This window comes from Squalius cephalus, assembly GCF_949319135.1.
Source record: "Squalius cephalus genome assembly, chromosome: 21".
NCBI classification, from domain to species: Eukaryota; Metazoa; Chordata; class Actinopteri; order Cypriniformes; family Leuciscidae; genus Squalius; species Squalius cephalus.
The window spans coordinates 27941933-27958404 of record NC_137142.1 but is presented as its reverse complement, the minus strand read 5'-3'; the positions used below and the strand labels follow the sequence as shown (position 1 = coordinate 27958404).

At 39.3% G+C, this 16472-nt stretch overlaps 1 protein-coding gene across 3 annotated transcripts in view; it reads right to left on the bottom strand.

Annotated features, from left to right (window-relative positions):
- Nucleotides 1-488: 488 nt before the first annotated feature.
- The window catches only part of lzts2a (leucine zipper, putative tumor suppressor 2a), a 62135-nt gene continuing 46151 nt past the window's right edge, over nucleotides 489-16472 (bottom strand). For all 3 annotated transcript variants that reach the window (XM_079855786.1, XM_079855785.1, XM_079855784.1), the window contains 4 exons: nucleotides 7091-7624; nucleotides 4806-5378; nucleotides 4434-4703; nucleotides 489-4354 (listed from right to left, as the gene is read on the bottom strand). In XM_079855786.1, coding sequence (XP_079711912.1) covers nucleotides 3575-4354; nucleotides 4434-4703; nucleotides 4806-5378; nucleotides 7091-7597 — 2130 coding nt within the window. In that variant the 5' untranslated portion in view covers nucleotides 7598-7624 and the 3' untranslated portion in view covers nucleotides 489-3574. The remainder of the gene's footprint in view (nucleotides 4355-4433; nucleotides 4704-4805; nucleotides 5379-7090; nucleotides 7625-16472) is intronic.

Below are 16472 nucleotides of genomic sequence, written 5' to 3'. Positions count from 1 at the left end.
TTTTTTTTTTTTTTGTGTGTGTGTGTGAAAATGATTTTTTTTTGTAAAATAAAATGGTTGACTCGTCAGTAAAAACTGTAGGTAAATTTGAAAAAACACCATACTTTGCTTGAGGTGACTTTCTTTAATTAAAAACACATTTTTACAAGAAATATACAACATGAAAATATACATACATGACTAAAAACACTACAGATTGACAAAGGAAACATACACAAGCACATACACTAGGGAAAAAAGATTAAACGTTAATTTGCTTTGGTCTATTCACAGTGGTTACAACTTCAAAATAGATATTTTGCGTGTGTAAAAACAAAATTATTGAATGTGTCAATAATATTACAATATGAGGAATATTTACATGTTTTCATCAGGGGTGTGATTGACATGTCAGGGAGGGATGCACAGGACAATGTCCAGGGGTGAAACGAGTTTTCTTACACTCATATAACATATCTGTGACACAGAGATGATGACAACAAGAGGGATGATAATCTGAGCAAGGTGAGAAATTGCCAAATTCATATTTCTGATTCTCAGGTAGTCAAAAAATACCAGAAGTGATGCAAGACCAGACTAAATCACAAACAGTAATCCTTTCTGACCAATACTGAAATTAATAATTTGGCCTTGAATGAAAAAATACAAAAATGATTATCACATAAATAAAGTGTCTGTTTTACTGTAGAAGCATGAAGAGTATATCACATAGTTTTATATAAAAAAGGAAGCACTGAGTAAAGTGTAAATGTATTAACTATATGCTGTTTAAAAGAATCTGGAAAATATGTAACAGATTATCTTTGGTTGAGATGGCTAAAATGTGATTTTGCAGTCAGAGTTCCTCATTTCATTTTTTGTATCGGTCTTCCCTGATGTGAAAAAAGTTAGTGTCCCAAACATTACCTTGTTGTCGGGCAATGTTCTTGCCAATTTTCTACAACATGCACAAAAATCCTTATGTGATAATGCTGTATATTATTAACAGAGAAGGACATGATAAATACATGTGCGGTAGACTCCATGAGAATATAAAAGCACCAACTACTGTATGAAATACTATCAGAGCTGATGGCAAATGATCCCTCTGGACAACAGTGTGTGAAATATGCTATTCAAATTTATTAAACCCACAAAGTTACCTGTGTTACCACAAAATAGCTTGATGTGCTATATATAAAAATATACATCACATATATATTTAATTTTTCATATCTATTTTGTTTTAAAGGATCTGTTCTGTAAAAACAACAAAGTTTATATTGTATATATATCCCTTTAACAAAATGACCACAAACATTTGATTAGTATTTCTCAGATTGTATGTAAATCTATTATGATATATATCTATGCATTCATCAACTATGTCATTACTTCGCAGACTTGGTTGGAAAAACCAACCCACTGACCTGTGTGAAGCCATAACGTGACTCGACGCCAGACTGTCTGGCCACAGAAATGCTACGGTGTCATGCACACATGCTATTCACTCTGTACAGTGTGCAAGGCAATACTCAGAAAAAAAAGAAAAAATATATTTGCCTCTATATTTGCTAGTTATGTCTACTAATATATCATCTAATTATAAAAATAACACTTCTACATCAGTAATTAGTATCAAATGTAGTGTAAGCAGCGGGGCTGTGAGATGAGCGGTGACAGTTCTTGCTGCATAGTGCCGTAAATGGCTAAGAAATGACACAATGTTACTGAGTACTTGACACCAGCACAGCTAGAACACCAAGAATGAATTCAACAAAACTGCAGCTTCGGTGGCCTAACATAATATGCTCAATAGAGTGCCTTCAAGGCTACGTTCACACTGCAAGTCACACTGCAAGTCTTAGTGCTCGATTCCCATTTATTGCTCAGATCTGATTTTGGATAGCTGTTCACATTGTTGTTTTAAATGAGTCCAGTATCAGATTCCAGTGTGAACAGATCGTGATCCTGAACTGAACCGCACGTGCAAAAGAATGATAAAAAGATGTCACGCAGCATGCTGTCATACAGAAGTAAACACAGAGAACATTAAAGTAAGTGATTATCTGTTTATTAATAGTGTGATCTGACTCGGAATCCAGTGGATTTATGTGCAGGCGATATTAAAAACAAAGACGTAGGATGCGGAAATAAAAGATTTTAAACATTTATGATGTTTTGCTTGTATATAGAGCTGTCACGTAATACTTATGAGCTCTGACACATCACTGTTCTTCAGTATGTGACTCCCATGAGCGCAGAATTGTGACGAATGTCGATTTAGAGTAACGTAAAAGTCGCATTAATTCCTTTGCGACTGTTCAGACTGTGGTCGTATTGTAAAACATCTGACCTGTATCGGATTTAGGACCACATATGGAAGTGGCACAAATCGGAATTGAAAAGATCAGATTCCATGTGGTTTGTTCTGTTCACACTGTCATGACACAAACAGATGAGGGTCACATGTGAGCAAAAAAATCAGATTTGGGGCTTCATTTACCTGCAGTCTGAACGTATCCCAAATCTCTTCCCATCAGTGTTAATGCTGGTACAATGGGCGAGGCGAGGATTGTGCTCTTTCCATTATAGGATATGATAAACTCCATGAAACCCTTACCCTACATGCTGTATTTCTTCCTATCAGTTCTTCAATCTCATAGCCATTTCAGTATATTTCTTTGCTGAGACAGTCTTTTCTGATTGTGTGTAAGGTATTCAGCTGAACTAATGAAAATATTGTAAATAAGGCTGTGAAGTGCCAATCAATTCTAATTATGTAATCAAATGAAACGCAAATAACTGCATACATCAATATTTGCTAAGAAAAATTTCCAAATGAAATGTTACATTATTGTAGCAAGCGAGTAAAGGATTGAATAGACAGTTTCATATACTGTATGTTTGATTTGTTTCTTCATATAATTGAACATAAGCCAATCCTTGGTCTACAGTCCACAGCAACCCGTTTAGCAAATGGGTTTGTCAATCCTTCCAAGGTAGTTCACAAAGGACGCATTCTAGTGTTCTCTCTACACTACAAACATCTTTGGCCGTTACGTCTCATCTTGCTGCTCATTTCAATTTCTTGTAGTTCAAAGTATTAAAATAAACTTTGGGGGGGGGGGGGGGGGGGGGGGCATTAAGAGCTCTGTATTCTGTTCAAACGTGTAGTTACGTTTTTCAACAGAAAAACACGTCTTTTGTGAACTTCCTATGTGATTTTTCTTTTAATTCATTGAACTTAATTACAGCCCTAGTTGTACTATAGGGGTTTGTCAGCAACAAAGCACCATTTTTTAGGACATCCTTCCCTTCATCAATGGCATCATTTAACTGCTGTTCACAGTCATTTTACATTCATCTGTAGTCCCTCACAGGTTTCTGAGGCAGGAAGTGATAATAAAGATGTCTAAATACAAACATTCCCTGTTTTATTGGCCTCTGCGGACATCACAACAATAACTTGCCTTGAACACAAGTCTTTTTGAAATAGTGTAGAGAAGCATGCCAAATGACACGGCAGAAAGACTGGTGCTCCTCACACAAGCACAGTGGAGATGTATTTTTGGAGGGCAGAGTAAGATGTGGGTTAGATTTCAGTGGCAGTGATCTCCTCAAAATGGATCTCGTTGCTGCGCATGTCAAACTCCTCCATGTCCCTGTTCTCCAGCTCCAGACTAAGTTCCCTCATCACACGCTCCAGGTCACGGTTTCTGCGGTACATCTGGATGTAGTTCTGCTGCAGCTGCTTCTGGTAACGGATCACCTTGTCTTTCTCCTCTTGCCACACCCTGCGTTCCTCGTCAAAGCCCTCCAGCTGGTCCTCGCTCCGCCTCCTCTCGTACATCAGCTCTGCCCGCAGTCGGTCCACCTGCTGACGGAGACCGTGAAGCATGTCCACGCTCTGGCGCTGCACCTTCGCTTCATCACTATCATATGCTAGAAGCTGCTCTTCGCTGTTGTTGTCCCGGAAAGCGGGGCTGATGCCGTGAGTGATCACCCCACGGCTTTGGGGCAGGGGCAAGCTCATGCATTGGCCTTTAGAAGGAAGAGCTTGGGACGTGGGCACCGCCAAAGCCTCTTTAAGACGGATGGACTCTTCCTCCAAACGGCCCATCTTCTCCCGCAGGAGCTCCGCTTCGCTCTTACGGCGCTGTAGCTCATTCTCGCAAACCTCGAGTTCGAGTGTGCGAGTGCGGGCTGTGGCGTGGGCTTCCTGTGAGCGAGTCTGGCTAGCTTGAAGCTCAGAACGAGCCTCTCTCAACTGGGCCTTCAAAGCAACAATCTCGCTGGCCTTCTGACCAAGATCCACCTGTAAGTCCTTCAGCTGCTGCTTCAGCAGAGAAATCTCACCTGACTTCTGACACACCTGTGAGACAGAAACATTCAATTTCATTGAATGTAGTAATTGCTCAATGCTAGATCCACATGGCTAAAAAAGGTCTCACCTCCCACTTTGTCTCTTCTAGACGAGGGCCTAGTTGAGTCTGCTCCCTCTCAAAAGAGGCACATCTCTTCTCCAATGCCTCCCGTTCTTGTAGCAGTTGAGAGAAGTCCTCCTGTAATTTCTTCTTCTCCTGTTGCAGCTGAAACACCTGTAACTGCAGAACCTGTTGCGCCCGTTGTGCCTTCAGCTGCACCTGCTTCATCTTCGATGCACAGCTCTGCCGAAGGTCCTCCAACTCTTGCTCGCAGCGCTTCTGTTTCTCCTCATACACCTGCATGGAGAAGACACATGATTTGACTTAGGTTGTATACACTGTATCTGACAATTCCCTGTCAAATGACACTAATAAATGGTAGAAAACAGTGATTGTCACCTGACAGATGGCTGCCTCATTCTCATCCAGGTTGTCCCTAAGTTGCTGCAGCTCCAGGTCTCTTTCCCTCAGCTTCTCCTCAAGATCCCGAATGACGCCTTCATAACCTTCTCCTGGAGCCGGGGAGCGGCCACATGATCCGCTGTCTGAGAGGGGCTGGCCACGCCCACTTAAAGACCCTGTACTCTTACTGGATGATGACCGACCGCTGTCGGAGTTAGAGTGTCCGTGGCCACCACCGGAGCGTGCGGTTTCCATGTGCCCAGTGGGTACTTCACTCTGTGCCAGGCTGTACCCTGTGCTGCTGTAAGTGGGTAGGCTGGAAAGGGAGTTGCGGCCTGAGTCGGACATAGTGACGGACTGGCTACTCCGTGCGTTGCGTCCCCCACTGTAAGAGTTGCGCTTTTCCTGACAACCCAACCCCGCTCCATTGCCAGGAAGTAAGAGGTTGAGGCTGCCTTGGCTTTCAGACAGACTGCCCCCTGACCGCGGAGGCAGGTACTGCACAGAGTTGCGATTTTTGGGCACGACAGGCTTAAAGGCAGTGGGACGGATCAGTATCTTCTCCATACTCTGTAATCAAAAGTAAATGGTTAATGTAAAACAGTGTTTTCTTATACATATATTAACATTTTATTTTATTCCTGTGATAGCAATGCTGAATTTTCAGCAGCTATTACTCTCTTCTCGTGTCACATGATCTTTCAGAAATTATTCTAATATGCTGATTTGGTTCTCAAGAAACATTATTATTATCATCAATGTTGAAAACAATTGTGCTGCTTAATATTTTTGTGGAAACAGTGATAAATTATTTTCAAAATCTTTGATGAATAGAAAGTTCAAAAGAACAGAATTCTTTTGTAACATTGGAAATGCCTTTACTATCACTTTTTATCAATTTAATGTGTCTTTGGTTTAATATTTATTAATTTATTTAAAAATGAATGACCCCATGAATGAATGAACTTACTGACCCCAAACTTTTGAACGGCATCTGCACAATAAATAGCTAAAGAGTGAAGCCACCAACATAACTGTGTGTAAATGAGATGTTAAATGTGCACAGTGAGTGATGGGCATATTGATGTATTGCAGTGATTAAAGGCTCTCCTCGGTCAATAAAAATTAATAGCCAATTAGATGTACTACCCACTGTGTGAAATGAGCATCAGCAAAACCTTCTTTCATTTCTTCTAAAACAAATGAATGAGACCTCGACAATGATATGATGGACAGCATTTTGAAGGAGTAATTTAAAGAAATGGTTCAAAGACTGTTGTATTAACATTAATGCACTTTCAATGGACATCTATATGGTACCCAGCATGTGTCAGAAAAGTAACGCCCCTTACCATAATTGCGAGCTTAAGCTTCCAAGGCTTTAAGCAATTGTAAACAGTTAATAATGTCGAAGGTTTTACTGGTTTTTCAATTCGAGCCAGAGTCGGATTCTGAAAATGCGGATAATCAAGCCGATAGATTGGAACCAACTTTGCAAGCATGACTTGAGTAGAATGTTTCTCATTGGTAAGTAGTCTTTGTATATAGCTGATGTGCATTGTACTCTCCCAGGTTCAGGAAGCTGTCCTCTGTAAAAATTACGCCATTTGACGCCACGAAAAGGCAACAGCACTACAATTCACAGAAGCCTCGTCTTATTACTTTGCATATACCTTTTGATCGGCATTATGCTAATATTTCACATTGTGACGTAGACGTATGAGGAAGTAATATCTGAACTTCGGTCAAGGTATTTTAAACAGTGTTCTCTGTTAGATAGAATAAATCTTTTTGCGGGCAACTATGAGCTTTGTACCTTTGCAGATCGTATACATGCACAAACCGATACATTACACACTAAGGGAAAAGTAAAACATTAAAAAAGCATCATATGACCCCTTTAAGCACTTGTGTTCATTATTTTTCAAGTCATCCTTTGTTAGCCAGATGGTTATGCAGAACAGATGTCATTTCTGTGAGTTGAGACTATTTCTCTATGGGAGTAGTCCCTTTATAGTACCCTTGCATGTGTCGTGAAAGTTACTGCCTTTACAGATGAACAACTTGATAAGCGGTAGTAAGTGATTATGTCACACTATATGGGAACATACATGTTTAAAACACAGTGTTTTATGTTTATTATGGAGCAAAGCCTTAGCCATAGACTTCTTCCATGGCACAAGTTTACATTTATTATAAATATAAAAAGATGTCGTGTCACTAATTTAAAAATGTTTATTGTATTTTTTTAATGTTTACCTCCCAAGCACCACCAGACTCACCTTTTCCAGTCTGCCTGACACTGGGACGAGTTTGGGCGGAGGACCACCAATATTACCATTCATGCCTCTGTTATCAGGAGGCTCTTCAGTATCACTGGATGGGCTGCACGTGGTCACATGGTTATCATTCCAGTCGCCCACTGGCTCGTCACACAAATAGCCATAGTTGCCATTGCCAGCAGAGATGAGGGCAGAGGATTTGTTCTTAGCAGGTAGAGGAGGCTGGCTGGTGAGAAGCTGCTCCTGTGAGCTGGCACTGCGCAGTGTGCCCTCTTGCTGTCGGAAACAGCTTATAGCGGGTGTGGGTTTGCGATACTTGGCACCAAAGTCGCTGGCGGCTCGGCAGTGGCGCTCCTGGTAGGTACGTCCAGAGATCAGGCTGCTGACGGAACCCATGGTGCCTGCCTCAGCTATGGAGGGGGAGTGAGACACTGAGCAGCACTGCTGGATGTCAGCGCTGGGCTTTGGGTGATCAGTGGGCACAGGCAGCGCCTGAACTAGAGCCATGGCGAACACACGCCCAGGATACACACTCTGTAGAGAGAAAAGCAGGAAGATGAGGAAAAATATCATCGCCTAAATGGGCTGATTGTCATGTAACCTGTAAAATAAAGTTTATAACAACAGTTTTCTGTTTTTGAACACAAAAGAATCACACATTTTTAGATGTCGCCACACAAATAAAAGTGGTGAAATTTCTCCTTGCACTATAAAAGCTGTCACTGGGGCGGTACCTTTTCAAAAGGTATACATTTGTACCTTATTTACCCATAAAGGATGCATATTAGTAGAACCTGATCTGGATGTAGTCTTTGACAAAAAAACAAAAAAACAAAAAACGAATACAATCTGTTCCTGCTTTTGATATATTGCATGTTCAGATATTCATACAACAAAATATTCTGGGGTGCATGACATTTTTGTGAAAATGATTGAGTTAAAGGTACATTTCACTACCTAAAGTGTACATATTAGTATCTTTTGAAAGGGTACCACCCCAGCTTTTATAATTTTTTTCTAAGAGTGTAGAAAAATGAGATCATGTTCTTATTCCAGGTTGTTCAGATTAAGTGCTTTGAGTTATTATTACAGCAATTTGGGGTTAAATACCACATAGGTTTAGTCCATGTCTGTTAGCTTTGAGGCTATCTATATAGTACACTTTAACTCTTGTGTGCTGTTTGGGTCATTTGTGCCCATAATAAATATGGTAAACTTACATTTAAAAAAAGAAAAGAAGAAAAGTTCCCTTCATCAAAATGGCATCATCTTGATGACTTTTCTCAGACTTACTATATCTACACACTTAAAAATAAACTGGAACGATATCTGGTTGTATGTTAGTGTGGGAATAAAGTCACTTTTTAGGGGTCTTTTTTGACCCCATATAGAAAATAAATTGGGTTACAATGTATAACGCTCATGCTCATCTTAAGATAGGATATCCATCTTCATTTTATGTGTGGTATTTAAAGTAATTTAAAAAAAATTATAATCATCATAATGGGAAAACAAATGGGCACAATGGTGGTGGTCAATTAAATAGAGATAAGCAAGCATTAGCAGTTATTGGTAATGTGTCTGTGAATCAGTGTGTCAGGGTTTAATTTGCAGATGGACATTGAGTATATATATAGCCTGCTGCTGTGTGCTAAGAGCAGTCTCACCATGTGGAATAATCTGCAAAAAGCCTGCCAGTCCAATCAATTACACACACCCCCAGTGCACTTCAGAAAACACTCCCAATGCACTTCAAAGAGCCACATGCAGGAGAAACACACAGTCTGAGTCGCCAGGAGAGATCAGACCGCCCTGACTGCACTGGCATCCCAATGACCTCTTTACCACAGGGACAGACAGGCTATGAGAAAGCCAGTCCCATTCTGACTCAAACTTCTCATAAGACATTCCCTGTTCTGCTCACTCATCCACATGCAGCCCCCCACATGCCATTTTAGCTGAGGTTTGAATTCTGATGAAGTCAAAGTAGCAAACTTCAGGACGGGAGGACAGCGTTTTTGTTGTCCCAAACATCCCATCCGTCACAATGTTCTTGGGCATAGACAAGTTTCGCTCTGTGAGGAAGATTTCATTTTTGGGTGAATACTTGATGGTCAATTCATTATCAACCTCTTATATTAACTACAAGTCAAATGTTTTCATATTGTATGGATATCTTAGGGCTGCCCCAAGCATTGTTCAGGGCCAAGTGTAAGTTGGTCCATTGGTCTGTCCATTTGCGTTTGTCCTTTGGGGGGGTCCCCTCGTTCCGTTCACGATCGTCTTTTTCACCAGTTGCTCCACCCTAAGGACGGCCCTAGTGTATTCGAGCTTCTTCAAAAATCACCACCCTTCGACTAGATTTCAAATATTCCTCATTTTAGACATTCACTCAACCAGCTTCATGAGGTGCAGCCTGGGATGCTTTTTAAATTAGTGAAGGAGTTCACTTGTTTGCTGGACACTTGTTGGCTGCTTTTCCTTTAGTAATTGACCCAAATAAAATAAAGTATAATATAATATAATATAATGTTAAACTTGTAAATAATAAATTTAGTAAATTCAGCCAAGTGTGCCCAAATTTTTGATGTGTTCTTAATCAACGTGATTTATTAATGGGAACAATACAAGCACAAGCAAATAATCCAAGGCAGACATCAATACAAGTAGTGCTACCATACCAAATTTCCAACTGATCATTTAGTTAAGAAGAAAAAAATGTGCTAATAGTTCAAATTAATTTAAAAAGTAATTTTTTTATTCTTGGTTACATACAGTAACATGGACCTCATTGGAATAAACCTTTAGGGAAAATTATGAATCTAGATGATTAAACACCTATTGTCAAGAGGTTGGGTCGGAGGGGGGATTCTGCTCTATTCCTCTTTGTGTCCTCTAAATAAATCCAGGTGCATATTGACACGGCAAAAGGAATCTTTCTGTCGCAGCCGCAAATGTGGATATTAATAGCAGAATACTTGGATAAAACAGTGCTGTGAAGGAGATGAAACAGAAAGTTTGAGAGAGGGGAGAAAGGAGGATAGCGTGACTCGCTGAGAGTAACAGTTTCCAGGGCGGTTCTCTGCGAGTGCTTACGCACATGGTTCCACTAACGTGGCTATCAGGTATTTCTGCCTCAGCGCTTCTTATGAAGTATGTTCCCGATGCCAATCCAGCTGACTGCTCTGTGGCTCTGCTGCAGTGCACAACAATCAGTCCTTAAATGCTAATAAACCTCAACATAATACTAATAACATTTAATAAAACTTACAAAAGGGTTTATATAGGACAAGGTGCATCATGAAGTGTGTGAAGACATTCAGGCTCAGTTAAACTGCGAGAGTCACTTACCTGTCACTTAGATACGCATAAAATTGCAAACTGACTCTTCACACTGAAGGCACATTGCCAATAAATAAATAAACAATAGTCAAAATCAAGACACAGATCCATTTCCATTTTCAAATTTGAAAATGCCAGATTTAATCTGAATTCAGTCTGTGATTTTAGCTGGTCAAACAAAAATAAATCTGTCACATGTGAGGGGAAAATGATTTAGCCCAAATCAGATTCTTGAGAAAGTCCAAGACCACAAAAAGACAATGTCAAGACAATCGTGCTGACTGAGATCATCATGGATCACTTCACTCTTTCTGAACTCGCTTCAACTAATTCCACCCCCTCCTCAAAGCCAGTCCTCACCCTTTGTTAAACCCAACCTACATCATTCCCAACCAGATTCCAACTGTTACCCTAAAGTTACCCTAAAATGAGCTGCATAGCCTCCAAACCACTCACAGAGTCTGAGTACATTCTGCACCTCATACAAACAAACTAACCCAACCAAAACCCTGAACATTCTCCCACACACTGTGATAAAATAATGAGAAGATCCCCTTAGGACCAGCCCCGCACAACCCTGCAAACTTCAAAACCTGCCGGAGAGACCCGACCTCCAGATCTCACTCCTCTCTGATCCTCCTCATCGCAGTCTGAGATCTCAAAAGTATTCACTCTGGTTTTGTTTTGCTGAGGTGAATAGGTCTTAATACCCTTAAATGTTATGTACAAATGTCCTATTATATAATATTTAATCATGTGAAACATCTTTTTGTGAAACAATTTGATTACAGAGTATACTAGTGTTGTTTGTTTGATATTTTATGCATTTCAATGACAATACCACATATCCCCTTTCTAAAATATATTAGGCACAGGCAGCTATACAAAATTTACTGTGATAAAACAGTGTGTGTAGAATATTATCTGAAAAATATCTGGTTGACATTAATTGTGGAAAGAAATAATACAAAGTACTGTTAGAAACATAAAAATGGCTGTCAATAGAATGAAATCATTTTGATTAATATCATGATATCAGACCAATCTTTAGATAGTAGCATGACACAGTCAAATTTTGTAAATAATTTAAAGTATTTACATGATCTATTGTGTATTTTTTTTAACCAGACACCATACAGACAGCAATATTTTAGCATTATTCATATACTAATACAGTAGTTAAACTGTCTAATGTGCTTTTGTCATTTTGGTTGCTTTACAGATTCTAATTTTTGCTGACATTTTTGCTAGTTTATAATATAATAATGATCTATTTTTGCACTTTTCATTTCCCCCCCATTATTTGTAAACCTTTCCACAGACCCCCTAGCACTCCCTTGCATCCCCCAGTTTGAAAGTCCCTGTATTACACATTTGACACGTGTCAGGCTGTTCTGCCCTGCACTAACGGATGGTTAAAACACGCGCAGCTCTCTCACTCTTGCTCAGTCTTTGATCTTGACAGTGAGAGAATAGTGCATCTCTCTTCTGCAGGTGTTTCTAATCAAATTCCACAGCGAGGTGGCTGGTGGCTGAAATCTCGTTATGATAAGTCTTAATAGCGCCACCGGAAAGGATTAGCGGCGAGGTGTGAATCCCCTGGGAATCACAGAGCTTCTCTGTGGAGTCTGGAGCAGAATAGGATGGAATGCCAGCATTGAGCCTGGAACCCAGCAGAGCTCCAAATCTCCGGGCAGAAATCCCTAAACCCTTAATCACATTTGGTCTCTCTGTTTGGTTCAAGTGCAGTTGCAGTTGCAGGGGCAGGATATTTGATGTGTGTGATGATCCCGATCAAAGCCTCTTTCCATGGAGAAGTTAGACATGACATTGTGGCATCCAACAACAAAGCCTTTGTTCTGATAAAAGCAAGCTTTTTCCCTTAACTGCGCGCACCTCGTTTTAGAATCAACTAATTTAAGCTTTTAGGTCATGCAAATCTGCCAAAACAAGACCATTTTCAAAATACCCGATAATAAACTTGCGTTACATCACACAACCCTCACAGGCACACACAGATCCACAGAAACACAGGAAACAGCACAAAGGAAATGCTGACCTCATCTACTACCTCATCTGCAACCACACATCCTCATTAACACAGTGTGCTTGTTCCACAAAAATAGAGTGGACAAAAGTACATGCTTGGATAAATGTGGCCCATGGAAAGCAGACAATTAATCCACAAGAATGACTCCTTGTGCACTAAATAGGGAAAAGCGAGAGCTGCATAGTCTCAGTGCGCTCAAGTGAAAATGATAAAGTAATCAGTGAAACTTATGGTATTGTGTTTAACAATTATGAAGCTTTCGGCGGAGCAGGAGCATGTGAGGACTGAAGCGGTCAGCTGTGTGTATTTACATTCTTAAAGGATCTCTACGCCCTGATGACCTTCTAGTCTTTCTCATTAGTCACTCTATCCATTCCTTTAGTTTCTTTTAATCACTCTTCTTCCTTCCTGCTCTCCTTTGAGTCACTCATTTTCATTCCTTAACGGAATGTCCCAGGTACATTGCAACTTATCTACAGCATTTGTTGCATAATGTTGCCTGTAAACCTGGTCACTTTTGCACATTTTTAATTTGCTTTATATTTTCAGTTTTCCTTTTTTTATATAATTTTGTTGTGCTTTTGTAATTTGTATTAGTTTAGTAAATATTTCTGTATTAAAAAAAAAAAAAAAAAAATCAGTTTTAGTAATTTTAGAACTTCAACTTAAATTTATTTTAGTTATTTGCAAAGACAACATTTTTCATTTTCGTTCAAGTTTTTTCATCTAATATTTATTTTTTTATTTCAGTGACTGAAAATTATTTTTGATAGTTTTAGTTTAAGTTAACAATAAAAACGAATATCTGTGATGAATAATCTAGTCTCACTACAAAAATTTAGACAACTTCGCTGCTCTAAAAATATACTTTTTTAATAAAATAAAAAAAGCTTTTCCTTTTACTCTGTCCTCTCATCATCTAGCACTAATGTACATCTCTATCAGATATAGATATGAATCAGAGTCCTGCTTCAGTCACACGTCCAAACCCCCCCAGAGATCTCCAAACGGCCGCTCTGCAACCTGCGCCCGCTCCGCTGCTTCCTGCCAGCTGCACTCGTATTGTCCCCTCCATCAGATAACATACACAATGATACAAAAACACTCACGGTTACATTCACAAACACACCGAAAAAAGATCATGGTCACATGACCGCAGCAGAAAACTAAACATACTGTTAGTGATCTGAAGGACCTACTTTGGAAAACACAAAACAGCTCTAATTAGGTTGCTGCAATTACAAGGTGTGTGTGTGCTCATGAATTATTCATACATGCCATGGAGAGTAATTGTAGCGGTAATTAAACTTAATTAACATAGTATTTGTTATTTAGGAAGAGGGAAATTAGCAATTTACAGTTACTACAAAAAGCCAAACAACACAATTAATTAGACTGCTCTAAATTAGTTTAGAAAAGAATGCCACAACAACTACAACTAATGAGACCTAAAAATAAAAAGGTCATATAGTGTTAAGTTAGTGAGTTTTGTTTTTATCTATTGTGCTGATGATTATAGGACTGGTCTACATTCAGAAGATTATAAATCATAAAAAATTCCATGGCCCTTTATGCTAGTATAGTGTTACTAATGCTAAATCTCAATTTGCATACTACCGTGTTTGTCTTATTCAGTTTTCTGGATTAGAATTAGTGTGTCCCAAATTGTAATGAAACTATGTCAAAGGACCCTGAAATGGCATTTCCTTTACAGTGTATTTTTGAAGTGTGGATCCATGCTTTTAACATTCACAACCCCACTAAAGAGTTGGTGACAGATCGCTTATATTTTCAGCTAGGGAACAAATGCTAATAGCAAATAGCTAATTGAACTAGGGCTATCAAAATTAACACGTTTAACGCAGCATCTGTTTTTTTCTGACAAGGGTCGTAACACGCCAAGCCTGCTATGTTTTAGGACTGTATATCTGCAATCCTAGTTTTGGTTTCCCTTTGTGAATGATGAAAACAGACTATTGATACCTGCTGATATAGACCGTTATTTCCTTACACACAGGCACAAAATGCACATGCTAGCTGGCAGTCACCTGTAGTCTTTGCGGTGTGTATAGGTGCAGCTTTTTGGCCCAGACATAGCCAATGTGAGGTGACAACACAGTCTGCTTTCACCACCGCTAGTTGTCTGACGTCAGCTTGGTGTGTCATTGCCTTTAGATGCAAAAGAGAACTCAATTCAGTACTATGAAGTGGCTCTCTGTGTTCACTAGTGATAGGGAGTCTACTCCAGAAGAGTGGATTCCTCAACTCTGATTAGCCCTGTAGAGTTGGGGTTGACTCCAGCACAGGAAACAACCTTTGTTGTTGGCTCTGTTGCTTTGTTTGAAATCAGTGACTTGTTCACTCATTCTCAAATTCCTATATAGAGCATGGCAGTTTAGTGTACTATATCAGCAAGGAGTGAATGAGATTAAATATAGAAAAATGTGTGATTAATAGTATTCTTTTAATCTACTATGACAGCACTAAAATGAACACTCAATTGTACATGCTTGTCTACACAATACTGGTGTACAGTGTTTCTGCATACTCAGAAGTATGTACTTTGTCATCACCAGCTAAGTACATACTTTTAGTGCATAGTAGAAGTATACAATATAGGATACAGCTTCAGGAATGTGGATGTCAGTCACTTTTTACATATATCCTCCACTGTCCTTGTCAGCTAATGTGCAAGACTGGCTAAAATAAATTAGCTAAAGACTTGCTAAATTGAATTATGCTGTTGGCCAGTCTGAAAAGTCCACCGGCGCCCAAGTCTGGAGGAACAGAGTTTAGTCATGAATGACGCATTTGCAATAATAGAGTCAATGGAGCAAGAGAGAGGGAGTCATTACCATCAGTGGACCCCAAATATCCTCCTCAGAGTGTACTGAAGTGATCTGACGGACTGAATAAAACAGATGCAGTATCTTCTTTCATACCTTCATTTCTCAGTCAGGAGTTTTATTCTGAAGGATGACAATGAGTCACTGATCACACTTTCACAGCCTTGCTGTCTGAGAACAAGGATTATTCTTTCTGGCACATGTACAAAAGCACTGAGTGTGTTGTCATTAATTATGTGTGTAAAATTCTCTGTGTCAGGAAAACAAAGCAGAATGGGAACAGGGAGTGTGTGTATGGTTTACTGATAAGGAAGATGAGAGTCTTCTTAAGTCCTTTATGATGTCTTTAAAATACTTGTTTGGATGTGTTAGGGTTCTCATGGTAATAGAAATAAAAATATACCTGGTCACTTCATGCGTTTTATTGATCGGATAGCTGTCCAATTAGTTAAAACTGTAAAATTTACTCTTGGCCACATAAATGTGTCTCTCCAAAACGAATATAAATCCGATCTTCAAGTCCCGTGCTATACATTCTTATCGAATTTATAAAAAATGTTTGATAAAAACTACTGAAGTATAAAGTTTGTTTTATAGAGGGAATAGAAAAAAAAATAAGGCAAGCCATTATCTATTTATGACTTTTATGTACGTAATTGGGAATGATAAAACAAAACACAACACATTAAAGGCCCTGTTCACACCAAGGATGATAACTGTAATGATATAGTTCTAAACATCATTCTAAATATAAAAGAACAGCAGAGTCCACACCACAACTATAACGATAACGCCACCGAGAAACAATATCGTTGGAATCACTTCCAGAACGATTTTTTCCAGCTGATGAACGATAAAAACACTGACAGCCAATCAGAATCCATCCTGATTTAAAGAGCACGAGCATTTGACGCAGACGACGACAAAACTGCAAGCGCACGCTTAATAAACAGAACGATATCGTAACACTTAGTTATTGTAACAGTCATATTTATAGTTATCGTTATTAGTGTGAACAGGCTTTAAGGGTTTCAAATTTTGAAAATTAATTTTGGCACTAGTGCATTCGCTCAAAATTCAAATCTCTTATACAATGGCATTACAACAGTGATTCCCAGAGACCACATGGCTGCTGTTAAACTCT